This window comes from Lottia gigantea (assembly GCF_000327385.1).
Source record: "Lottia gigantea unplaced genomic scaffold LOTGIsca_4, whole genome shotgun sequence".
In the NCBI taxonomy this organism is placed as follows: domain Eukaryota; kingdom Metazoa; phylum Mollusca; class Gastropoda; family Lottiidae; genus Lottia; species Lottia gigantea.
The window spans coordinates 4,527,577-4,547,866 of NW_008709379.1; the positions used below are offsets into that span (position 1 = coordinate 4,527,577).

Sequence of the window (20,290 nt, forward strand, 5' to 3'; positions counted from 1 at the left end):
GAGGTTAGCAAAGGTACCTTTTCTGTCTGTTCGTTTCGATCTGACCATGGACGGTCATAATATTCATAGGAAACATTATATATTTCCAAAAATATTTATTTAAATTTCACATACATAAACAAAGTACATGATACATGAACACTATAACAACATTTTCAATGCCCACAAACAAGATAACGGTACAGGAATAAAAAAAATGGCTGATTAATTCAGCTTCAGTCAAAGTGTAGAAACAGATTAGCCGAAAATCAACTTCCAATATTGAGATTTATTCTTGTGGTTTAGATTGTATGGGTTCGGAATGTGGATTATTGTTTGTTGATTGTAGATAACGTGACGGATTGGATAATCTGGACTTCGGCTTTCTCAATCCGTGACACGCAATTAAAAGAAATGACCAAGCAACCAATACAGATGACGAAAAGTAGAGAAAGTAATAGACGGACAATTCAGATAACGCTTCTGAGCAACCAAAGCCAAACTGAAGTGTTAGTACGCTAGTTACCAATATGTGGCGAGAATAGAACGACTTGTTCTTTTTATAGCTTTTTCTTCTTGCAAGACGATAAATATGGCACATCAAGACACATGTTATTCCTATAGCAAATGGTATAATATAACTATATAGAACGACTTTCAACTGGGCAGAAAATATTTTGCCGGTCGATCCATAACCGATATTCCACGGCGGAGTATTAATATCTCCCGTGGCGCACAATAGAATAGTCATTACCGGCGCAGCGAACGATATGAAGAAGTGACGACTTAAACATTTCAATGTGCGCTTTGAGTTGCAACATACCATGTTTATGCACCAAGCACAAAAACTGTAAGCCACCAACAACCATGCCAGATGCAAGAACACGGCCAATACTTCGTCAGAGTTGTGAAATGAGAGGCTGTCCAACAAATGGATGAAGTCAATCAATGTGCATGTCATTCCCAATGATTGGAAGTAGACAGTTCCAGGGTTATCATCTCGAGATATCAAACTTATAATAAATGCTAAAATCTTCAATAGCATGGATGTCGCTGATGCAACGTTTTTGAATATGGCTCTCAGTGATCTATAATCAGCCAACAGAGTATTTCCTTTTAAGGCTCGGGAACATATATCTACCTTATCACCTTTTATGAAAAAATCGCCATTTGGGATGATAATCTTATCTGAAAGTTTCAAACTCCCATTTGTAAGTGAAAATTGGCTAAGCTGAGATGTTAAATTATCACATTGTTCATTCGGCTTTGGAACGAATTGCCCTTGAGTATTACTGGATAACAGCAATGATCGACAAACTGTCACTGTCACGACATGAATAGGGTTTAGACGAGTAATGCGCAACGTAAACATTGTTTCAACCAAATCAACTAAGATACCATCGATTTCAACAAATGCTCTCTTTTGCAGCACATTCAGGTCCAGATTTTGGTATGTCACCCTACTACCATGATAACAAACTAGATTTCTGTCATCTGGGTAATTTGAAACGAGCGTGCTGTCCGTCAATGAGCCCTCTCTCAGATTAGATATCGTTTGGTTAAAATCGTTGAATAAAACTGGTATTACTAAATCTGCTTTCAATAGGCCTGGAACAAATTCTACACTTCCCATTTCTGGGTAGGTAAGTGTGGCCAATCTCACAATTTCCAATGAATCTATATGAATATCTAAGGGTAAAATAGTAGAATGATAGATATTCTCTGGTCGATAAACGTTCAAGCCAGAATCAGCAAAAGCGTCCAAGACATAGTCAGTCGCTTGTTGGAACGTTTTTACATCGCTCGTTGTTAACACAACATTGGTTTTAGCATAAAGTGTAGACTGCATCGGATTATGTCTGAATGTAGTGTCATTTATTAATAGAAAAGTTGGCATACAGTTCAGATAATATGCAGAATAATTCTGCGCACATGAAAATAATTCACACGACTTTGTTACAAACTCAAAGTATTTTTCAGCGCTGCATTTCGGATAAGAGTTTGTTAACAAGGACTTGGACTCCATTGAATAGAAATAAATATATTTCCCAAATATTCCGAACTGGAAACGCACCAGACGTGAGCCCAAGGGAACCCGATTAAAAACACCTCCAGCAGTAAGTTCACATTGTATACGTTCATTGCGATCAAAATTTTGCCAGCCAACTTCAAATGCTCTACAATGAGGGTTAAAATACTTCGTAACACTACCATTTTCACGGGAAGTATATTCATACATATATGCGTTACATAGCACATCCAAGTTGGCTTGGGTTAGGGCGTCAATGGATATATTGGGTAAGCCAAATGGCAGGAAGGGTAGTGGTGTTGACACAGTGTTCTTCAATTCTTCTGAATCTTGATTTGGTAAAGAAATGTTGCCGTTTTGAGTGAAGTTTTGATTTTCCCCTTGGTTTGTATAGCTCATTGATTCATTACTGTTTTGAGATGTAGGCATAGTTGCTGTGTTCTCGTGTCGCGAGGAATTTTGTAGATCTTGTGCTATTTCTGTATTTCTTGGTTTAAGGTCCGGATTACAAACCCTTACTTTGATGCTATCATCTGGTAAAGTCACCATGGTCTTACAAGGGACAGCTGGTTTGTAATCTGTGAATTGTTCTACGGTTATTATGTCATCATAAAGACGAATATAGCACTGTATTTCTGTCTTCCAGTATAACACGTCGTTTAAAGTGAAATTATTACAGAGAGCACAGTAAACGTTTTTAAACAACCAATATGACAACGCTGGAATCGATACTGGTATGTCAAGGGGGAAAGCTGTTTTATTTCCAGTACACTTATCTTTGATGTCACCCTCGGGGTATTCAGTTGGGCAATTTGCGATAGCCAAAAGATTAACTGCAGAATGGTCCGACAAAATGAAACCTTCACATTGTGCCTTGTTCTTAAAATCAGATATTTTCTTTTCCTCTTCGGTTTGTTTTTCCCTATCTCTTTTCGACTTGATAAACTCAATGTTGTCACTCGGGTGTCGGAAAATAAAACAAAAAGTGTAGAAGCTTATGCAACAGTCTCCAAATAAAATACAGTCCGGATCGCACTGACATAGTCTGACGTTAAAATCAGTAAGTTTGGTTGGATCTTTGAAACATTTATTCACACAAATTGGAGGACATGCTGTAAATGTCAGGTTAAAGAAATCTTCTGTAGGCAACTCTGCTGAACACTGGCAAATGCTGCCTGAAAGAATAGACAATTTAATTTAAAAGCTTTGGATCTCTTTATCTCAAAAAATCAAAGTACATAAATATATATAAATACACCCTTGTCGTAAATAATACATTTTGTTTAGCTTGAATAATTAACATATTCACACAAACCTAAATAATATTATGAACAATTTCAAAGTTTATGATTGATTTGGTACATTGGTATTTATACATACCTAATACAAGCACAACGATTCCATAAGAGAACGACATTATGTCCACAGTGCTTTTATGTTGTATTCGACTGAATCGCATTCAAGTTGGTTTTCACCAGCAAAACCAAAACCTTGTAATTATAATGCGTAAATTGTTCAGCTTTTATAACATTTTATCATAGAGTCCATAGTATGTCCATTTAAAATTCTCAAATGGCGTATTTATAGCTGTCACAAAGGTCTCTGTTAATTGATTTATGATAATACAAAGGAAAAAATAGATTGCATGACGGTGTTAGTGCTGAAATCCCTATAGAGTGTTTAGTTATAATAACTTTTTGTCACCTCATGGTATTTAGTCATAAAGCTTTTATCAAAATTTATTATCAACTATTTTATGGTAGTTGTGTTCGATAAAAAAAAACAAAACAACCTCATCAATTCAATGTTATTGAATGAGGTCTAATGAATATAACACGACAATAGGAATCTATATGAATTAACATACCCATGAATATGCTTACGTATTTACATCCCAACAAAAACGCTTCTGGACGAAATTAGAGAGGTATGGACAGTTGCTCAGCGGACAGTTACACACCAAAGAAAAGAGGAATAGAATAATTGCTCATCGCAACATTACATTATTCCCATCAATAAATAAGCCATTAAAGGAGCCTTTGGTAAAAATTTGAATAAGAACAGTAAGGTACTGTCCAACACTCGAATATAGATAATTTCACAGTATCTCAATAGAATCATTGTTTGTGTTGGACAAACGACTTTGTACTGTCTGTTGCAATTCACTTGAAATAATTCATAAAGATCTTATAAAGATATTCAAGATTTTAAATGCAACTCAATGATCCTCTTACAATATCTGTGAATCATTAAATGTAGGTGGGTAGACAGCTCCGTACAGACCATTTTATTACCATATGCTGAATAGATCATGCTCAAATGCGACAGCAGAAACAGCATTGTTACTGCAAATTTCACATCTATTTTAACATTTGTGCAGAATAATTAGCATTTTGTTTGAACATTTTAATCCGCCAATTAATTTTGACAAAAAAATTATAACAATAAAAATCTGGTGGTAAGTACATTATTTCTAAAGTATAATGCAAATTTAAATGCGATTAAAAGGTCTTACATTAGAGGGGGTAACGTTTTTAACTGCGAATACGTGTGATTTAGATGTAAATGGTTCTTAATTACAAGTGAAAAGGTTATGAGTATTGTTATTTTTCTAATGCATTATTCTACGATTAAGAACACATTTACAATCATTAGACTTTTGGTTGTATTATATTATCAGTACTTCAGAGAGGCTTGACAAGCTATGATTGAAACTAGGATGTTAAAAGCGATCTTTGTCATCGGTAAGCATTGGTATTATGTTATTTGATGTTAATGAAATCTTTAATTTTTAGATAGAATTCTTCATTTTACACAACTTTAAGCATAGTTTCAAGAGAATATAACGCTTTTTTAACGTATATTTAATTTGTATCCTACTTTATTCTGCTAATATGAAAACATCCGTTGATAAACTAACCTTTGAGTCCAATCTGCTATTTTTCCTGCATATTGTTCCTCATAATTTTCATAACCATATTATATGTATTGGCAATTTTCTAGCAACATAATGATTATCAATATATTTCATTTTTATATCTGATACATTATTTTTTGTTAAGTCTAAACACATTTTTCAAATATATTTTCAGGAACACTGTTGCTACCGTCCGTTTTGTCTTCCGTATGTGTATCACAAGACAATGTCTTTCCTAACATAGGCGCTCTTGGCTGTGAGAGTTACTTCAGTTGCCACGACTTTGTACCCCATCTGCACGATTGTCCACAAGGATACCAATTCCATTATGCCAATCTCCAGTGTCAACCAAGTGGACAAGTTCTTTGTCAATGGCAAAGAGAAAATTTTCAACAGTTATATGGAGCTGGAGGAATACCACAAGAGTTTTATGATAGAGGGTATGCATCCGATGGACTAATCGATCCGCTTGCTCCTCCACCAATTGGTTTTATTGACCCACTTGCCCCTCCAGCAATTGGTTTTATCGATCCACTTACTGCTATTGATGGTTCACTGAACCTACCATTTCCTAATGGAATCATACCTCCACCGTTGGCAGCTGGACCTTTTCTGCAGCCACCTCCAGTAGGATTTCTTCCACGTGCTTCCATGTTTCCTAGTTTGCCTGCAATAGACCTGTCAATATCAGTTCTTGCTAGAGATCTTATGGAAATGCTAGCACCCATTGCTCAATCTGGATCCAATCAAGCGCCCACACTGTCAATCTCATCTCCGTTTGCTGGTATTGGTATAAACAACGCCGGATTTAGTACCCGAACTGCTTTCGGAAACACAGGAATGCAGTCTAATATTCCAGAGTATTATCCAGATCCGTTCTTTGGACAATATACAACAAACCCCTTGCCATTGTTTTCAACGATTAACAGTATTCCACGATCTGGGTACATACCTGGTCTCGCCAGTACAACTACTATAGGTATACCATATCCTATTTTCATGAACATGAACAATATTCCGAACTCTGGTTTCAATAACGCTTTTCAAGAAGTACCTTTACCTATATTTCCATTAAATAACGCCCAATCCGGATATATCCCGCGAATTGCTAGCCAATACTCACCGAACACAATGACAACGAGTTACCCTGGAGTATCAACAAGTGTTCCCAGTTTGGGAGTGATTGGTAGTTTGTTCCCCATCAACTTACAGCAACTAGGATTGGGTGCGACAGGACAAACAAGCTTAGGCCAAAGCAGGCTTGGTGTAAATGGAATGACAGGTATGAATGGGCTATCATTCCCTCAGTTATCTAATGGATTTGCTGGATTTACTGGTACTCAGTCAATGGCTACAGGAACAAATATGATGGGTGGTTCCGGACTTTTTAGTGGAATACCAGGCTTTGGAAACTTTCTTAATTTTACCTTCCCCTTATTTGGCTCCAGTGGAAATGTAGGCTTTGGTGGATTTGGATTAGGAACACCTACGTATCAAAGCAAACCCAATGGAGCAAGCTTCCCTCTAACTTTCGGAAATAACTTTCCGGTTAGTTCGAACACAGCAAATAGCCCATTTCCTTCAGGATTGACAAACACACATTTTGGTACAGTCTTCAAATCACCACCATTGCCAGTATGGAACATCAATACTAACCAAGGGTCTGGTACGCCATTAAATACTGTACCGTACCCTGTTAACGTCAATAACGCCAATAGTAACTTTGTGCCTAGGAATGGTTTCCCATCAGGTAATTTCTTAGGCTCAACAACCTTTGGTAGTAACCCTCCAACACCATTAGGATTTGGTAATACCGGTGTCTCGACAGCGTTCACAAACCAAGGATCTGGTTATATACCCAACGGTTTCAATCATGCTACCACAATTCCCATTCCACTTGGATTTAGTAATAATCCTTCAGGGTTTGCCAATTCCCAATTCAACTTAAACAACGTGGGATACACGCCACAGACGTCATTAGGAAGTAATGCACAAAGCGGTAGTTACTTCCCGCCTTATCCATTAGCAAATGCAGGTTCAAACACCAGTCCCTCTGCCAGTAATGGGCTGCCTTCTTTTGGAAGCGGTAACGGGCCTGTGCCTTTGGGATTTGCTTCCACTAATTTTGGTGGTTCTGTTCCGAATACAATTGGCTATCGAATCCCAAGTACTAGTGGTAGCTCTACCAATGCGTATACGCCAAATGTTAGTGGCTACGTGCCTAATAGCGTATATGCACCAAATGCAAACGGATACCTACCAAATACAAGTGTTACATCACCCAATAAAAGTGGATATACCCCGAACACTAGTGGCTACGTACCGAATACAAGTGGATACACACCAAATACCAGTGGTTACGTACCGAATACAAGTGGATACACACCAAATACAAGTGGTTATGTACCGAATACAATCGGATACGTTCCAAACTCTAGTGGTTACGCACCGAACACAAGTGGATACGTTCCGAACTCTAGTGGTTACGCACCGAACACAAGTGGATACGTTCCGAACTCTAGTGGTTACGCACCGAACCCAAGTGGATACGTTCCAAAATCTAGTGGTTACAAACCAAACACTAGTAGTTACATACCGAATACAAGCGGATACGTTCCAACAAGTTCAGGTTATGTTCCATCTGGGGTATCGGGAAATCCTAGTAATATGTATCCATTTAATGCTAATGTTAATCGTAGTGGGTCTGTCATCTTGGGCGGTTTCCCAGGTTCATCGTATAACAGTAATTTCTACAACCCGAATTCAATAGGTTTTACTAGCAATGCCGGAACTGGTCAGCTTTATGTTCCAACTTATGGTTCAAATAGTCAAAGTAATGCTCATACAAATACAGGCTATGCACCAAATTATACCTCTAATGACCATAGTAATACAGCTACCTCCAGCACTGGTTTTGGAGTGGTATATCCAAGCAGTTCAGCATCCGTTGCCAAATCTGGCGGTTTTCAAGGATTTGAACTCGGTACTTTGCGTAGTAGTTCAGATAGTGTAAACTCTGAAACTATTTCAAAGGATCGGGATTTCAGATCAACACCAAATGACACTGTTGTAGCCAATGTGGCTAGTACGTCCGGAGTTAGTGCCACTGTTACAAATGGCACCTTGTCTGTATCTGCTGGCTAATGTCGAAGTTGTAAATGGGTGTTGGTTTCTACATATCTAATTTGTATGTGTTCTGAGTGTGCTACGTGATAATCCTCAACCCATGACTAAATCCTGCAAGTAAATTTGTAAAACTACGTTTGGTAACGTCCATAGTCAATTGTCTAATGTTTTAAATAGATGTAAATGTGATGTATGTGTGAAAAGAAAATGTGTGTGTTTAGATATCTTTTATTACTAAATAAAGTATATTCTTTTTGATACGCCTTTAATACTCTTCTCTCTTGCATTCTGATTATTGATATGAAAGATTTTTCCACCATCATGCCAAAAGTGACCAAAATCATCATCCAGAAATGATGCCTTTGATGATGTCAATATGATACCACCAATTCAAAATGGCATGTTAATGATGTTTCAGGATTGGATGCCGACATACATATAATATCGACAACTTCCATCTCAGTGATACTGTTTTTCTGAAAGCAGGGATTGTCACCCTGGCGTCGGTGGGGTACAGAGGGTGAGGGATTTGCTCCCCTTAAATGGTTTTCATCCCCGATTAGACCCAATTGGCCACAAAATATGTATCAGAATGCACGAAATCAATCCAATTTTTCGAATTATTTCTTGTGAGAACATTTTCAGACGCTCCATGAGAGGCTTGCGACAAGACGCCTCTACAGATCTGTGGCAGTTCAAATTCAGAAGCGACAGTTGTCCCCCTACTTGTACCCTCCTGTTTCGGGTGGCTAGCGCCGCCACTGATTGTCACCCGTAGAAATATATTGTTTTCGTAGCGTATGGGCTTGATCACTGTCGATATTTTACAAGAGCTTGCAAAATTTCAGGACTGTTCTAGACTGGACTGTTATATTTAAAGAGTTGTATTAATGATAACTGGTCTCGATACAGTTAAATAGATGAAAAATAACCCTCATTATTTGTCTTAACAAATGACCCAGTGGAAACTCTTAAAAGCTAGCTGAACTCATTTTCAAAAGATAACAGGTTTAATGAGTTTAAAAGACTAGCAACTAAAAACTTACATTGCAAAAGAAAAAGAAATATCTTATTTTGTCGATTACATAGACGAAATCTGGATAGACAATACATGTAGTCTGGATCAGGCGTTCCGATTAGATATAGAAGTAAAAATTCGCACACGTAATCCTGTTATCGAAATAATAAAAGCTACCGAAAGCCATCTTCAGCTCCAACCCTTCAAGCAGCAGACTGACATTCCCGTCATGGAAACCTAAGTAACTTCTTTGAAGCCCCCTTCGCCACTGTTACGTGTCTAATCAGTCAACGCTTTAAATGTGAGTATAGGTCAACAATCCTTAGAATCTTTGTATTTTCGCGGACCAAAATAAATGACAGAGTGCCAGTCTGCCATCCGAAGGGCTATAATTATTTTTAACGGGTCTTGTCATTTCTGACATGAATATGGCAGTCAGTAATGGCTGATGGCTGGTAAGGCTGATAATTAATCAGTATCACCCTGTATCGTCGACTATATCCCTTTAACCGAATGAAAACAAGTACTTGATAGCAAAAATACAGGATCAAAGAAAGTTTATACTGGTATGAAGACGGAAATGTCAAAATATCCCTTGCTGTGTGATTTCCTATTATTTAGTAAACTAGCACAAAAACTGTAAATTCTTAATGAATTAGTTAAAATGCTATATATGCACTGCACGGTAATATTATTCACAGCACTGGTTCACTTGTCCGCCTTGTGGAAGGATCAACGTAGGTTTTTAATGAGTTTACTTTTGATAACTTCATTTATATCATTAACCTTAAATCTGAATTTGAAAGGCCTCTCTCAAAAATGACACTAAAACGACACTAATGACTAATCATGCAACACAAAATTCACAATAACATTTCTTATTGAATTTCAATGGTCTTAGAATGTGTATGTAAAGTTTGATGATTTTAAATTTGAAATAAAGACAGTTCTCTCCTAGATTACATATTAAATGACATTTCGGACTGATGGTTTCCGCTGTATTCAGGCGCAATGTATGATTTTCAGTATTATTCATACTGAAGCAAACTGCAATCGTGACACCATCACTCACAATTATAATAAATACAATGCCAACCAAACCTTTCAAAGTGTTAACAAGCGCAAATAAGCGCAAATACCGGTAAATAAGCGTGAATTGTATTTGTCGATCAATATTAAAGGATGTGGAAGCGATTGCCCACTATGTGCTGAAAAAAAATCGGCCAAATGAGGGGTAAGAATTACGAGTTATGAAATTGATGGTAAAGAGGTGCCCAGGCTACTTTTGTGTATCGTCTGAATTGTTGCCAGTTGATATGTCTTGAGTAAATTGTTAGCAAAACTACCGTCCATAGACTCATTCAATTACTAGCTGTCAAGATTAATTATTTCAAAGACAATTCATTAATTCTAGCATAAACATTTTTTGTATAATCTAAAGCTGTGGGTTATCTGTTTATTTCTGAGAAGATGATGGATGATAAATCTTTAAAAATAGTTCTAATTCACTCATTAGTGAGAAGAACTGCAGAGTTACTGGGTACATTTTCATTTTACAATTTAACACGTTATATATATTATTTTCACATATAATACATATGATAAACAATGGTGGTATTATAATCTTTTTTAGAAGTATTTATTTAAACAACAAGAAAAAAACAAATAGTCACACAAAACATTTTATCACAAAGTAAAAAAGATTGTGATGTTATAGGGTTATATGTACTGAGACAATAACCTCATCTTTAAATCTATTCACTAACCATAATAGCACAGTGCATAAAATGCACAATGATATTTAAAAAAAATAAAAAGCTGATCAAAAAACTACTATAACAACTATTATGGTGTTAATATCACGTTTTGATTAATGAATTTAATTCAATGTTTCCTCATTGTTAATACGATTAACAAGGCTTAATAGTGATGAACAATAACTGTACAGGTCACCTTCCGTATACCAACCATTGCAATTTTGACTGTTGGCGAATCTGAATAAGCTGGTGTTAAACCCACGTCTCCTCCCTTTGATATCATTGGATCATCACCGACAATCTATAAGAAGACCAACAGTCAAAATCTTTTTCAGTTGAAAGTTTAATTGTGAACTGGTGATTTATACAGGAGATATTTATTCCACAATGAAGAGATTAATCGGAATAACGGTTTTTGCTGGTAAATTTTAAAAGTTTTCTTAAATCACATTTGTCAGTTTCGATACATTTTGGAAGGAATATTTATGCTTTTGAATTTGAATTGGTCAAATTTGGCAAACAAGACGAATTGAGTTTTATTGGTTAATGGTACTTAAAAGCCTATAAACAGATCATGAAGTTTAAATATGATATTAATGAACTATTTTGTGAGATACAGAAATTAAATTCAAAATTGTTGGCTTGATGCATCAGATAGGTTTCCGTTGGATGCTTACATTGATGAGACACTTTAAATCTATTGAATTAGTTTATAAAGTATTTGTATGAGATGAGGACATTAGAATATTGTTGTATAGTTTTTCCATATTTCTGTATTTCAAAATTATGTCAACAGATATTAACATATTTACTTGAAGTGAATGCAATGGTCCAATTAATTTTAAAACAAACTATCATATTTCATTTTGAATTTAGGAGGTAAGTCAATTAATTTATTCATATTTTTCTATTCTAGTTGTTTTGTGTTGTGTACAAGCTCAACAACAACCACAAGATCCACAGCAACCCGCCTCTAAACCAAGTCAACCAGTACCATCACTTGCCGATATATTCCCAGGAATTGACAAAGCTACAGCACCAGATCAGACAAAACCTAATCAACCCATTCCAAATCAACCACCAACATCAAACCAAATACCTCAACAACCACCCTTTCCAGGGCAAATACCCAACAATCTCCCTCCATTTCCAGGACAATTACCACAATCCTTTCCTGGTCAAAGTCCAATAAACCAAGGACAAGCTTTTCCAGGACAAGGATTCCCTAATCAAGGACGAATGCCAAACACGCTTTATCCATTCTTGCAGCAAGCGCAACCCACACCATTCCAAGGACCCTTTGTTGATCCATTCCAACCAAATCCGTATGCTTTTCAACCCAACATGCGTCAGTTCCAAATCAACCAAGCTCCATTCCCACAACCAATGAATCCTTTTAGCCAGGTCAAAGATTCTAAAGACTTTTCCCAATTTTTGTACTGTCAAGTCGCTAACGGTACCATGCCTGACTGGACAGATCCAATTTGTCAGAAATACTGGTCCTGCACCAACTTCAATTTGACTCTCACATCATGTGCGGCAGACCAAGCTTATGATTATTCAACCAAAGAATGTACCACCGGCACTAACGTTAAATGTCAGAAGCAGAATGTTGATTTCTGGCAGGTTCTACAGTCAGCTATGAATGGTGCTGCACAACCACCACCAACACCTCAATTTACACCGTTAAGCAGTTTACCAGGTAGGCTTCATTTGGTATAGTCCAACATATTGCGCACGTCTGTAAATGCCCCAAAAAGACAAGCAGGAATAGACCATATTATCTAGAGTATTCTTATTTTCCTATAACCCTTTTAAAATTGGATATTACCGCTGAAATGAGGTCAATCGGTAAGTTTCTCAGCATTCTACGTTTAAAAATATATGTAGGTTTACATGGTTGCATAAAGGTTACAATGTTTATGACAACGTTTGTTTTCATCAACTTATGATTAAGGTTTTAATTTATCTATCTATCTGGGTGTTCAGCAATATATGTGTTCAAACACAAAGTGTTGGTTAACTGCATGCCAGAATATTGTAATCGTGTAGGCTAAAATGTTAAAATGATCTTTTAAAAAAGTTGCCCTTTACTTTTCAGGCAATCGATTGAACATTACTCTCGAAACCGATGTTTGTACCCGTCTTGGAGCAAATCTTCCACGATTGGAGTCAGTAACCAATAGTGCATTATTAAACCTCTCAAACTGTCCATTCAACAACTGCAATATGACCCTAATCACATTTGTATGTCAATGAGATACTCTTTTTGTGTTACGAAGTGGTAAGGGACCGTTGTCATAAATATAGACTCATAGAAGTGGTTAATTTCATGTAATGTATTACATTGATTAAACGCTCAAATCACCTCCATCTAAACCATTGTCATTTAATTGGACGAGACTAATGGCTACATAATAAAGTATTATACATTATTGTTGTTTTATTTTATCTCATAGACTAACTAAAATTGTGTTCAGGAGCAGATTTTAATGCAATATGAAAATCTAGGTTACATCCAAACCTCAACACATTCGACATTTCTAAGTGTACAAATAGTACAATTCACTAACCACCCTCAATATATCGTCATGTACACCTTCGATAGTGTAAATGATAACGACAGCTCTTGTTTCAATTTTGGAATGGTTCCAGGAACCGATAACTCTCCGTATAGAAGATCCTTCAACGTATTTATAATATGGATAAGGTTTTGTATACAATATTTGCTCTTTAATTTAAACTCAACCCACTGACTATATGTCTATTTTTTTAAAAGTAATTCTACTACAGGTAATAATCTGAAATTTCTAATATCACATCAATCTGATATAATCCACTTAAAGGGACACGTACGCGATTTTTTGGAGTTTTCTCAAGAAAAGACGACTCTTATTTTTAACGTTCAAACACGGATAATTCTGGACACTCATGGATTTGAAGGCTCAAATTTCGACGGTGAGTTGTGAACACTATTACTGATTGTCTTAGTAAACACAAAATCCGGTTTCCGAGACTTAAGGAATGATTGGCCAAAAATATTGCGCACCTATACCTTACCACAATCCTTTCCTGGTCAAAGACCATGGTCGAGTAGATGTATATCATATCATATGGAATACATATTCCGTTACATTACATCATAGTCTCGATTTCTGACATAGGGCGGATTTTGCATACAGTTATTTGGAGACGTTTATATAAAAGATTTTTTTCGTGATACCCCGAGAGAACGTCGGTAGGAAAAATTCTAAGCATTTCTTTGTAAATTAATGTAAATTATGTAAATCAGCCATTAATTTGAATGTTGAACACATCTAATTGAATGTTCCTTTAGCAACGATACGATATTATCAACATCAAGCCATAACTACCGATGCTAAAGGAACACGTAGATTTGAACAAATTCAAGAATTATCAATATCTTTTCTTTACAACTACTTTAAATGGTTTGGGAACAAGAGCAACTCCCTTAATATCAGGTTCTATATCAACAGAAGTGCCTGGTGCTGGTGCAAATTCTAATTGTTGGAACAACCCTGCCAATATTAGATGTAATTCCGCTTTAGCCAATGGTTCTCCTAGACACACACGTCTACCAGCACTAAACGGAAGCCAATTGTCAGGTTTTGGTGCCATTTTGCCATCTTCGTTCAGGAATCGTTCTGGTTTAAATTGGTCCACGTCAGGCCAGAAGTCGGGATCAACATGTAATGCCCATAAATTTGTCAACATCATAGTTCCTTTTGGTATATCATAACCCCCTAGAAATAGAGAAGTGTAAAAATAAAGATAAGATAAGATAAGAGTCAAACTATTTAGCGCTTACTGAAGGCGGCTTGCTGTACAGTGATTTTGTGATACATTCCAGTCTGATTTAGGCTAAAAGTAGATCAGATCATTTTTTGTTATGATCATTCAATTAACTTGCACAAATTAGGACAAATTAGATCCACCACCCTATCTAAACAGACCCAGAAACGAGCTCATAGTTCACGTAGTCCAAGTCCAACGGACGCAGGTAAACACTCACGCAAACAGGTAACCCCTCTACACTTTTCCCTTTCAGATTCACCATCTACTCCTTCACAGTCTTCTCCACATGATCCAGCCTCAGCCAACTTCTCTTACTTAGACCAGCAAGCCACGCGGACTTCACCTATCAAGTCAAGCCGTATATTCCCATTTCCTAGTATTTATGTGTCTTGGAAAAGTCAGGTTCAAACAACAAGTTAGTCTTTAAACTAATAGCTAAAAATACCGAGGGGTCCCGACTAATACAATCTGTAGTGAACCGAGCCTAAAAATTCTCACATCCAATCAATATTCAATTTTAGATCGTGGACTGAAGTTCATCCCAATTATCTTGATTATCTACAACTGTTTATCGAACGATTCCTTAAAGGTCTCCCGAATATATCGAACTGTATTAGTGAGTCATATTATCATATTATGCAGTGTCAGAATACAATGACCTCTTCTTACTACCACATGCATGCCAACATTGAGCCCACCTTAAAGACACGTCTGATTTCCCCAGATTTCAATCTTGATGTGTCGGTGTGTCGTCTATGTACACTAATATCAATAATACTGCAGGGTTTATAGAAGTTCGGAAAGCGTTCAAGAGAAACCCGATTATAATCAAAGATCTTACCAAGAGTTACATCACAGCTTACTCTGTGACCGACACCCAGAGGCGCAACTGGTCCAAGTCTCATAACTTCGTGTAATACTGCATCAGTATAGGCTAAATGTTTTCTGTCATCAGTTGTTAAAAAGCGACCACCTACAATGTTACAATAATAAATCAAAGAGTTTATATGTTTATTTTTTATAATTTCTGTTAGAATTGGAGAATATGTTAACCAAACAACAGATTTAATAGAACGAAAGAAAATTTCGAATTTGAAGCTGTTGTTTTTCTTTTAGGATTTTTGAATTATGACAATATTTAATAAGGTCTAATAAGATGATTTACCCGACACTGAATCGACCTCTTCTTGTATTTTCTTCTGAACATTTGGTACACCAAGAATAAACATCATAGCCCATAATAAAGTTGAACGAGATGTTTCATTACCAGCTAAAAGATAACAAATACTACTTGAACAATAACAGATATTATACCGTTTGATGTGTGAGTAATTGTTTTATACACGCTACAGACAGATATTATGTAAGGTAGTCATCATCAATGCATGGTGCCTGAAGCTTCTGCCAGACTATGTTTGATGATATGGCCTATTTTCCGAACAGCATGTAACATATTCTGATTAACTTAAAACAAAGAATGGCAATGAATATTTGAAATTCTGAAGAGAAACAGATGTACATTGAGATCATACCCAGAAATATATCAAAGACTATCAGACTGATGTGTATTGGTTGAAAATACGCCATATTTTCCTCTCCTTCTGATGCTATTTCTCTTTCAGCTTCTAATAAGCTATCTATCAAATCATTCACTTCACCTGAAAAATAAATTCATTAATGCTTTAGTATTATCTTTAGTTCTGACTGGTAATAATCCATTGAGAGAGTAGAATAAGATATGTCCTCAACTACTTCAATATGGTAACGAGAATAAAATTCTACTACAGTAACTACAATAAGATACTGCTATATTTATATGGAACTGTTTGCTGTTACTCCAAGCTAGAGAAGATACAATTCTTACCAGATTTGAAATTTGCTCTATGTTGTTCGACATGCTCACCAATTAAAACCAAAATCCTTCCTACCAAACTCTCAAATTTCCTGCAGGATTCAGTTTTGTAAATACCCAGCCGAGCAAAAGTGGAACAGATATTCTCAAACATAATTCCTTTGCTAGATACCGATGCTTGTTCATTCATTAACTTCAAAAATTCTAAATATTTAGGATCGTCATATTCGTAACTAAAAATATACATAATAAAGATGGTTTGAAGTGAAACTATTGAAACTAGATAGAAGATTGCTGTCAAATTAAATAGATGAATTGCTGAAAATAGGGTTAACATATTCTAGAAAAAAAGAATTATGACAACTTGAAAAATGAAAACTTAAAGGGGCATTATGATTTTTCGTAGGTCGAATTTTTCTATTGCTAATATTTATGAAAACTATACACCAAAATCTAGAGAAATGTGCCCCTTAACTTATCTGAAAGTTTGACGTAATTTTTTAACACCAAAGCTATTTAAAAAGTTTACAGCAGCGTTAAAGTTCTGTTCTGATTAAAGCAAAATAAACCCCTAATTGTAGAGAAATATGTCTCCTACGTATCCTACAGATTTCAATCAAAAATATCGAGTCTTTATGAGGCCTGATAACCAAACTAGTTCAAGCTGCTTACTTAAAAGTTAGTAAACTACGTTTTTAATTAACTTTGTAAAAACAAACGACGTTTTTAGTAATGAAGATTTTGTTTACTGCCCATTTAATCTGCTGTGACCGATAGAGTTTCTTTATCCAAGCAATAAGTATTAACAGTTATATAGTCAAGTACCTGGCACTGAAACAAAATCCAGCAATTATATTTAGCGTAGTGTAAAACATGTAGGGTTTAGGATCAAAAGGTTCCTTTTCTTTTAACATCGCTTCTACAGTCATGGATACTGCTAACTGTATTTTCTCGTTCAAACGCCCTCTAACCATAAATAATCTTAAAGCTCTTGCCGCTACCTTCCTTCTTAATTTCCAGCCAGTACCATATGACCCAAAGATAATATCTTCGCTGTTGTGCAAGGTTATATCCACTATAAAAAAATAAAATGAGTTATAAACACGATTAGTATTCTATCAACGCCAGAAATTGGTTTTCGGATCAGATCTCCGTTATAGAACATATCTCGTGTCGGGCTGTACCTCAGCCGTTTCAATTGCTCAGTTTGATGTAATTTGCTTGGTAGCGTGGTGATATCATGAGTTTGTCTTCTCAAAATTAGTGATTGAATCAGTCACTATTACCTCAGAGGACCAAGTAAAAAGGCTCTGAATAATAGGGGTTTTTTGTATGAAAAACATCATATTGATATTACTGAATTCCATGCAAATATTTTATAAACGTTCGCTTCCAGTCGTAGTGGTAGTCGTAGTAGTTGGTAGTTAGATTGGTTCAAATTGGATGATTCTGTGTTGTTGGTTTGGTTGTTGGTTGTTGACAGATCTGGTCGGGTCGAATAATATGGCGGTGAAATTCAGCCCTGAATGATGTGGCGTGAGTTACTCTATCTCTTTCATTCTTCCATACTCGTTCTGATCATGGTCATTCTTTTTGATTGGTAGTCGAATGATAGTCGTTGGTATTATTCGATTATTGGGCGGCTAATACTTATATTAATCGAAGTAGAGGTGTTCTAATGATTCCATTTAATTTCATTCTCGTAATTAGCTAATTACAAAGGTACTCTAAAACCATTTGGTCACTTAATAAATATCAACCAGTCCCAATCAATCAATCAGTGAGGTAACTCTATATGTATCTATTCACAGCCGAACATCTAAAGGAACGCCAAATACCATCCGCCAAATTCAAAATTATCGTGATCTATTTTAGTGTCTATCCCATTAGTTAGATGTCTAAATTGTAAGAAAAAGATGGAACTAGGCCGAAACATCTGCCTCTATTCCAGCCGCTGATGAATATTTTGACAGTTGTCGACTGGAGTAGAGTCAGAAAAAGTTTTCCCTCTTAAATGAAGATTTTCCACACCTCCGAAGATGAGTTTTTCCTAACATAATATTAAATTACCTTTACGATGACATCAATTTATCAAACAATAAACATGATTTAACCAAAAAAAAAAAAGCAAACCCATCTTTAAATGGTTCATACTAAGATATTTGACATATACTTACTTGCATAGCCTGAAAATCTATCTGATGTCTGCGCACCTTTCTTCAACAAAGCTTCATTTATTACTTCTAGATTATTCAAAATAACACACCTTTCTCGACCTGAAAAAAGGTTAAAAACAATTTTTCAGGCAACGAAACACATGCTCACGACTAGAAGACTAGTTAAATTATAAATACGTGTCAGATCCGTAGCCACACTTGATTGTTCGGAGGGGCAAATAATATATCCGGAGGGGCAATGATGTTCAGTTGCAGTAATACAATTGGTCGGATAGGACAATGAAAAAGGGAGTTTGGGGGGAGGGTGCAGTAGCTACGGATCTGCTACGTATAGACTAAAAGTTAAATGAAACAATTCAATAATTGTCCACTGTCCACCCTAAACCCAATATTAATCCAAACTACCATACATTATGGATACCAATTTTATCAAAATCGAATTCAAACTGAGTCATCAAACCAATTTTTACAATGACATCTACTCCAAAAACATTAATCAGGTCCATGCCTGAAAAGTTTTTGATGTACATTTTAAATGGTCATCATATTTTGAACTCACCAAAGTAAATCATATAAACTGGTCCATATTTTCTCGCCAAATCTGTACATATCTTTGGTAAATTGCCCTCTGAAAATACTAAATTACAGTGGTGTAACCTATATTCGTGCATGTAAGCATTTAACACCGAAATTTGTCAAAATTAAAAAACGCAAATTTTGACCCATATTTCATGAGTAACAAACTCGACAACAGCTGCCAAGTCGAGAAAAACACGTTGTATGGATACCCAATGGTATAATTAACTTTTCTTAGTATTTATCTTTAATAATATTAGTATAAGAAACTTACAAATTGTGTTTCCTACTATTGGCCATCCTCGCGGACCAGGTGGTAGCTTGTACCTCTTCTTAAAAATCATATATGCCAAGAAACCTGCTGAAACTCCGACAAGGAGAGCTTTAGTGATTTTTGATTTTGGTAATAACTCCCACACTTTGTCTGGTATATACTTGGCGAATAGCTCTTTGACATATTCTAAAGACTCTTCAAACACCATGTTTATCGACCCGGGATATAAATCTATGCCAAGATTTTACTAACTCTGAAAAATGAAACAGACTATCAACTTAGCAATGGATTTTCGGACAAAATATATACCTTACTCGTTACTTTTTTCTAGACGGATTGCAATTTATTTTGAATATATATTAAGCCCGTGTTAAATATTTATACATATACTGATATTTGTCAAACTTCGCAAATAACTGTTCACCATGATAAACAATTGTTGTAGACTTCTCCCATGTGCAACTTAACCGCAATGTTACAACCTAAAATACCACTGTGTGTTCATTGACGATAAGACAATGGCTTCAGCAGGTTTTATGCTGTGCCCCACCATCTCGAAATAAAAGGCCAGTGGTTACTTACGATAGAAAAGTAAAGTAACCTTTAAAATGTGGTATAGATTTCCTTTCTGCTATCTATCGAGAAACAATATTACTTTAGATAAGATGAAAGTAGGTCGCTAGATGAATTATCCCGTGTGTAACCTTTCATTGTATTGTGAAATATTTCCCTATCAACATACATGTATATCATTTTTATTCCGAATGTC

The 20,290-nt window shown here is 36.0% G+C and overlaps 4 protein-coding genes across 4 annotated transcripts; 2 read left to right on the forward strand and 2 right to left on the reverse strand.

The window, feature by feature from the left end:
• Positions 1-268: 268 nt before the first annotated feature.
• LOTGIDRAFT_153827 (hypothetical protein) lies at positions 269-3,425 on the reverse strand (the record flags this gene model as incomplete). Its single annotated transcript, XM_009059832.1, has 2 exons — positions 269-3,183; positions 3,389-3,425. 2 exons carry the CDS (start codon positions 3,423-3,425, stop codon positions 269-271), a joined length of 2,952 nt encoding a protein of 983 aa, XP_009058080.1.
• Positions 3,426-7,148: 3,723 nt separating this feature from the next.
• LOTGIDRAFT_105381 (hypothetical protein) lies at positions 7,149-8,069 on the forward strand (the record flags this gene model as incomplete). The annotated part of the gene is made up of 1 exon (XM_009059833.1): positions 7,149-8,069. A coding segment is annotated over one exon (921 nt), but the record flags the coding sequence as incomplete, so codon positions are not given.
• Positions 8,070-11,213: 3,144 nt separating this feature from the next.
• On the forward strand, positions 11,214-13,085 carry LOTGIDRAFT_153829 (hypothetical protein; the record flags this gene model as incomplete). The annotated part of the gene is made up of 4 exons (XM_009059834.1): positions 11,214-11,247; positions 11,703-11,705; positions 11,743-12,528; positions 12,928-13,085. The coding sequence occupies 4 exons, from the start codon at positions 11,214-11,216 to the stop codon at positions 13,083-13,085; spliced, it is 981 nt and encodes a 326-aa protein (XP_009058082.1).
• A 1,158-nt stretch (positions 13,086-14,243) lies between these two features.
• Positions 14,244-20,123, reverse strand: LOTGIDRAFT_228827 (hypothetical protein; the record flags this gene model as incomplete). Its single annotated transcript, XM_009059835.1, has 10 exons — positions 20,104-20,123; positions 19,522-19,774; positions 19,231-19,308; positions 18,672-18,770; positions 17,320-17,569; positions 16,507-16,727; positions 16,175-16,300; positions 15,808-15,912; positions 15,484-15,615; positions 14,244-14,590 (listed from the first exon to the last, which is right to left on the reverse strand). Exons 2-10 carry the CDS (start codon positions 19,727-19,729, stop codon positions 14,244-14,246), a joined length of 1,566 nt encoding a protein of 521 aa, XP_009058083.1. The 5' UTR covers positions 19,730-19,774; positions 20,104-20,123.
• Positions 20,124-20,290: the final 167 nt, after the last annotated feature.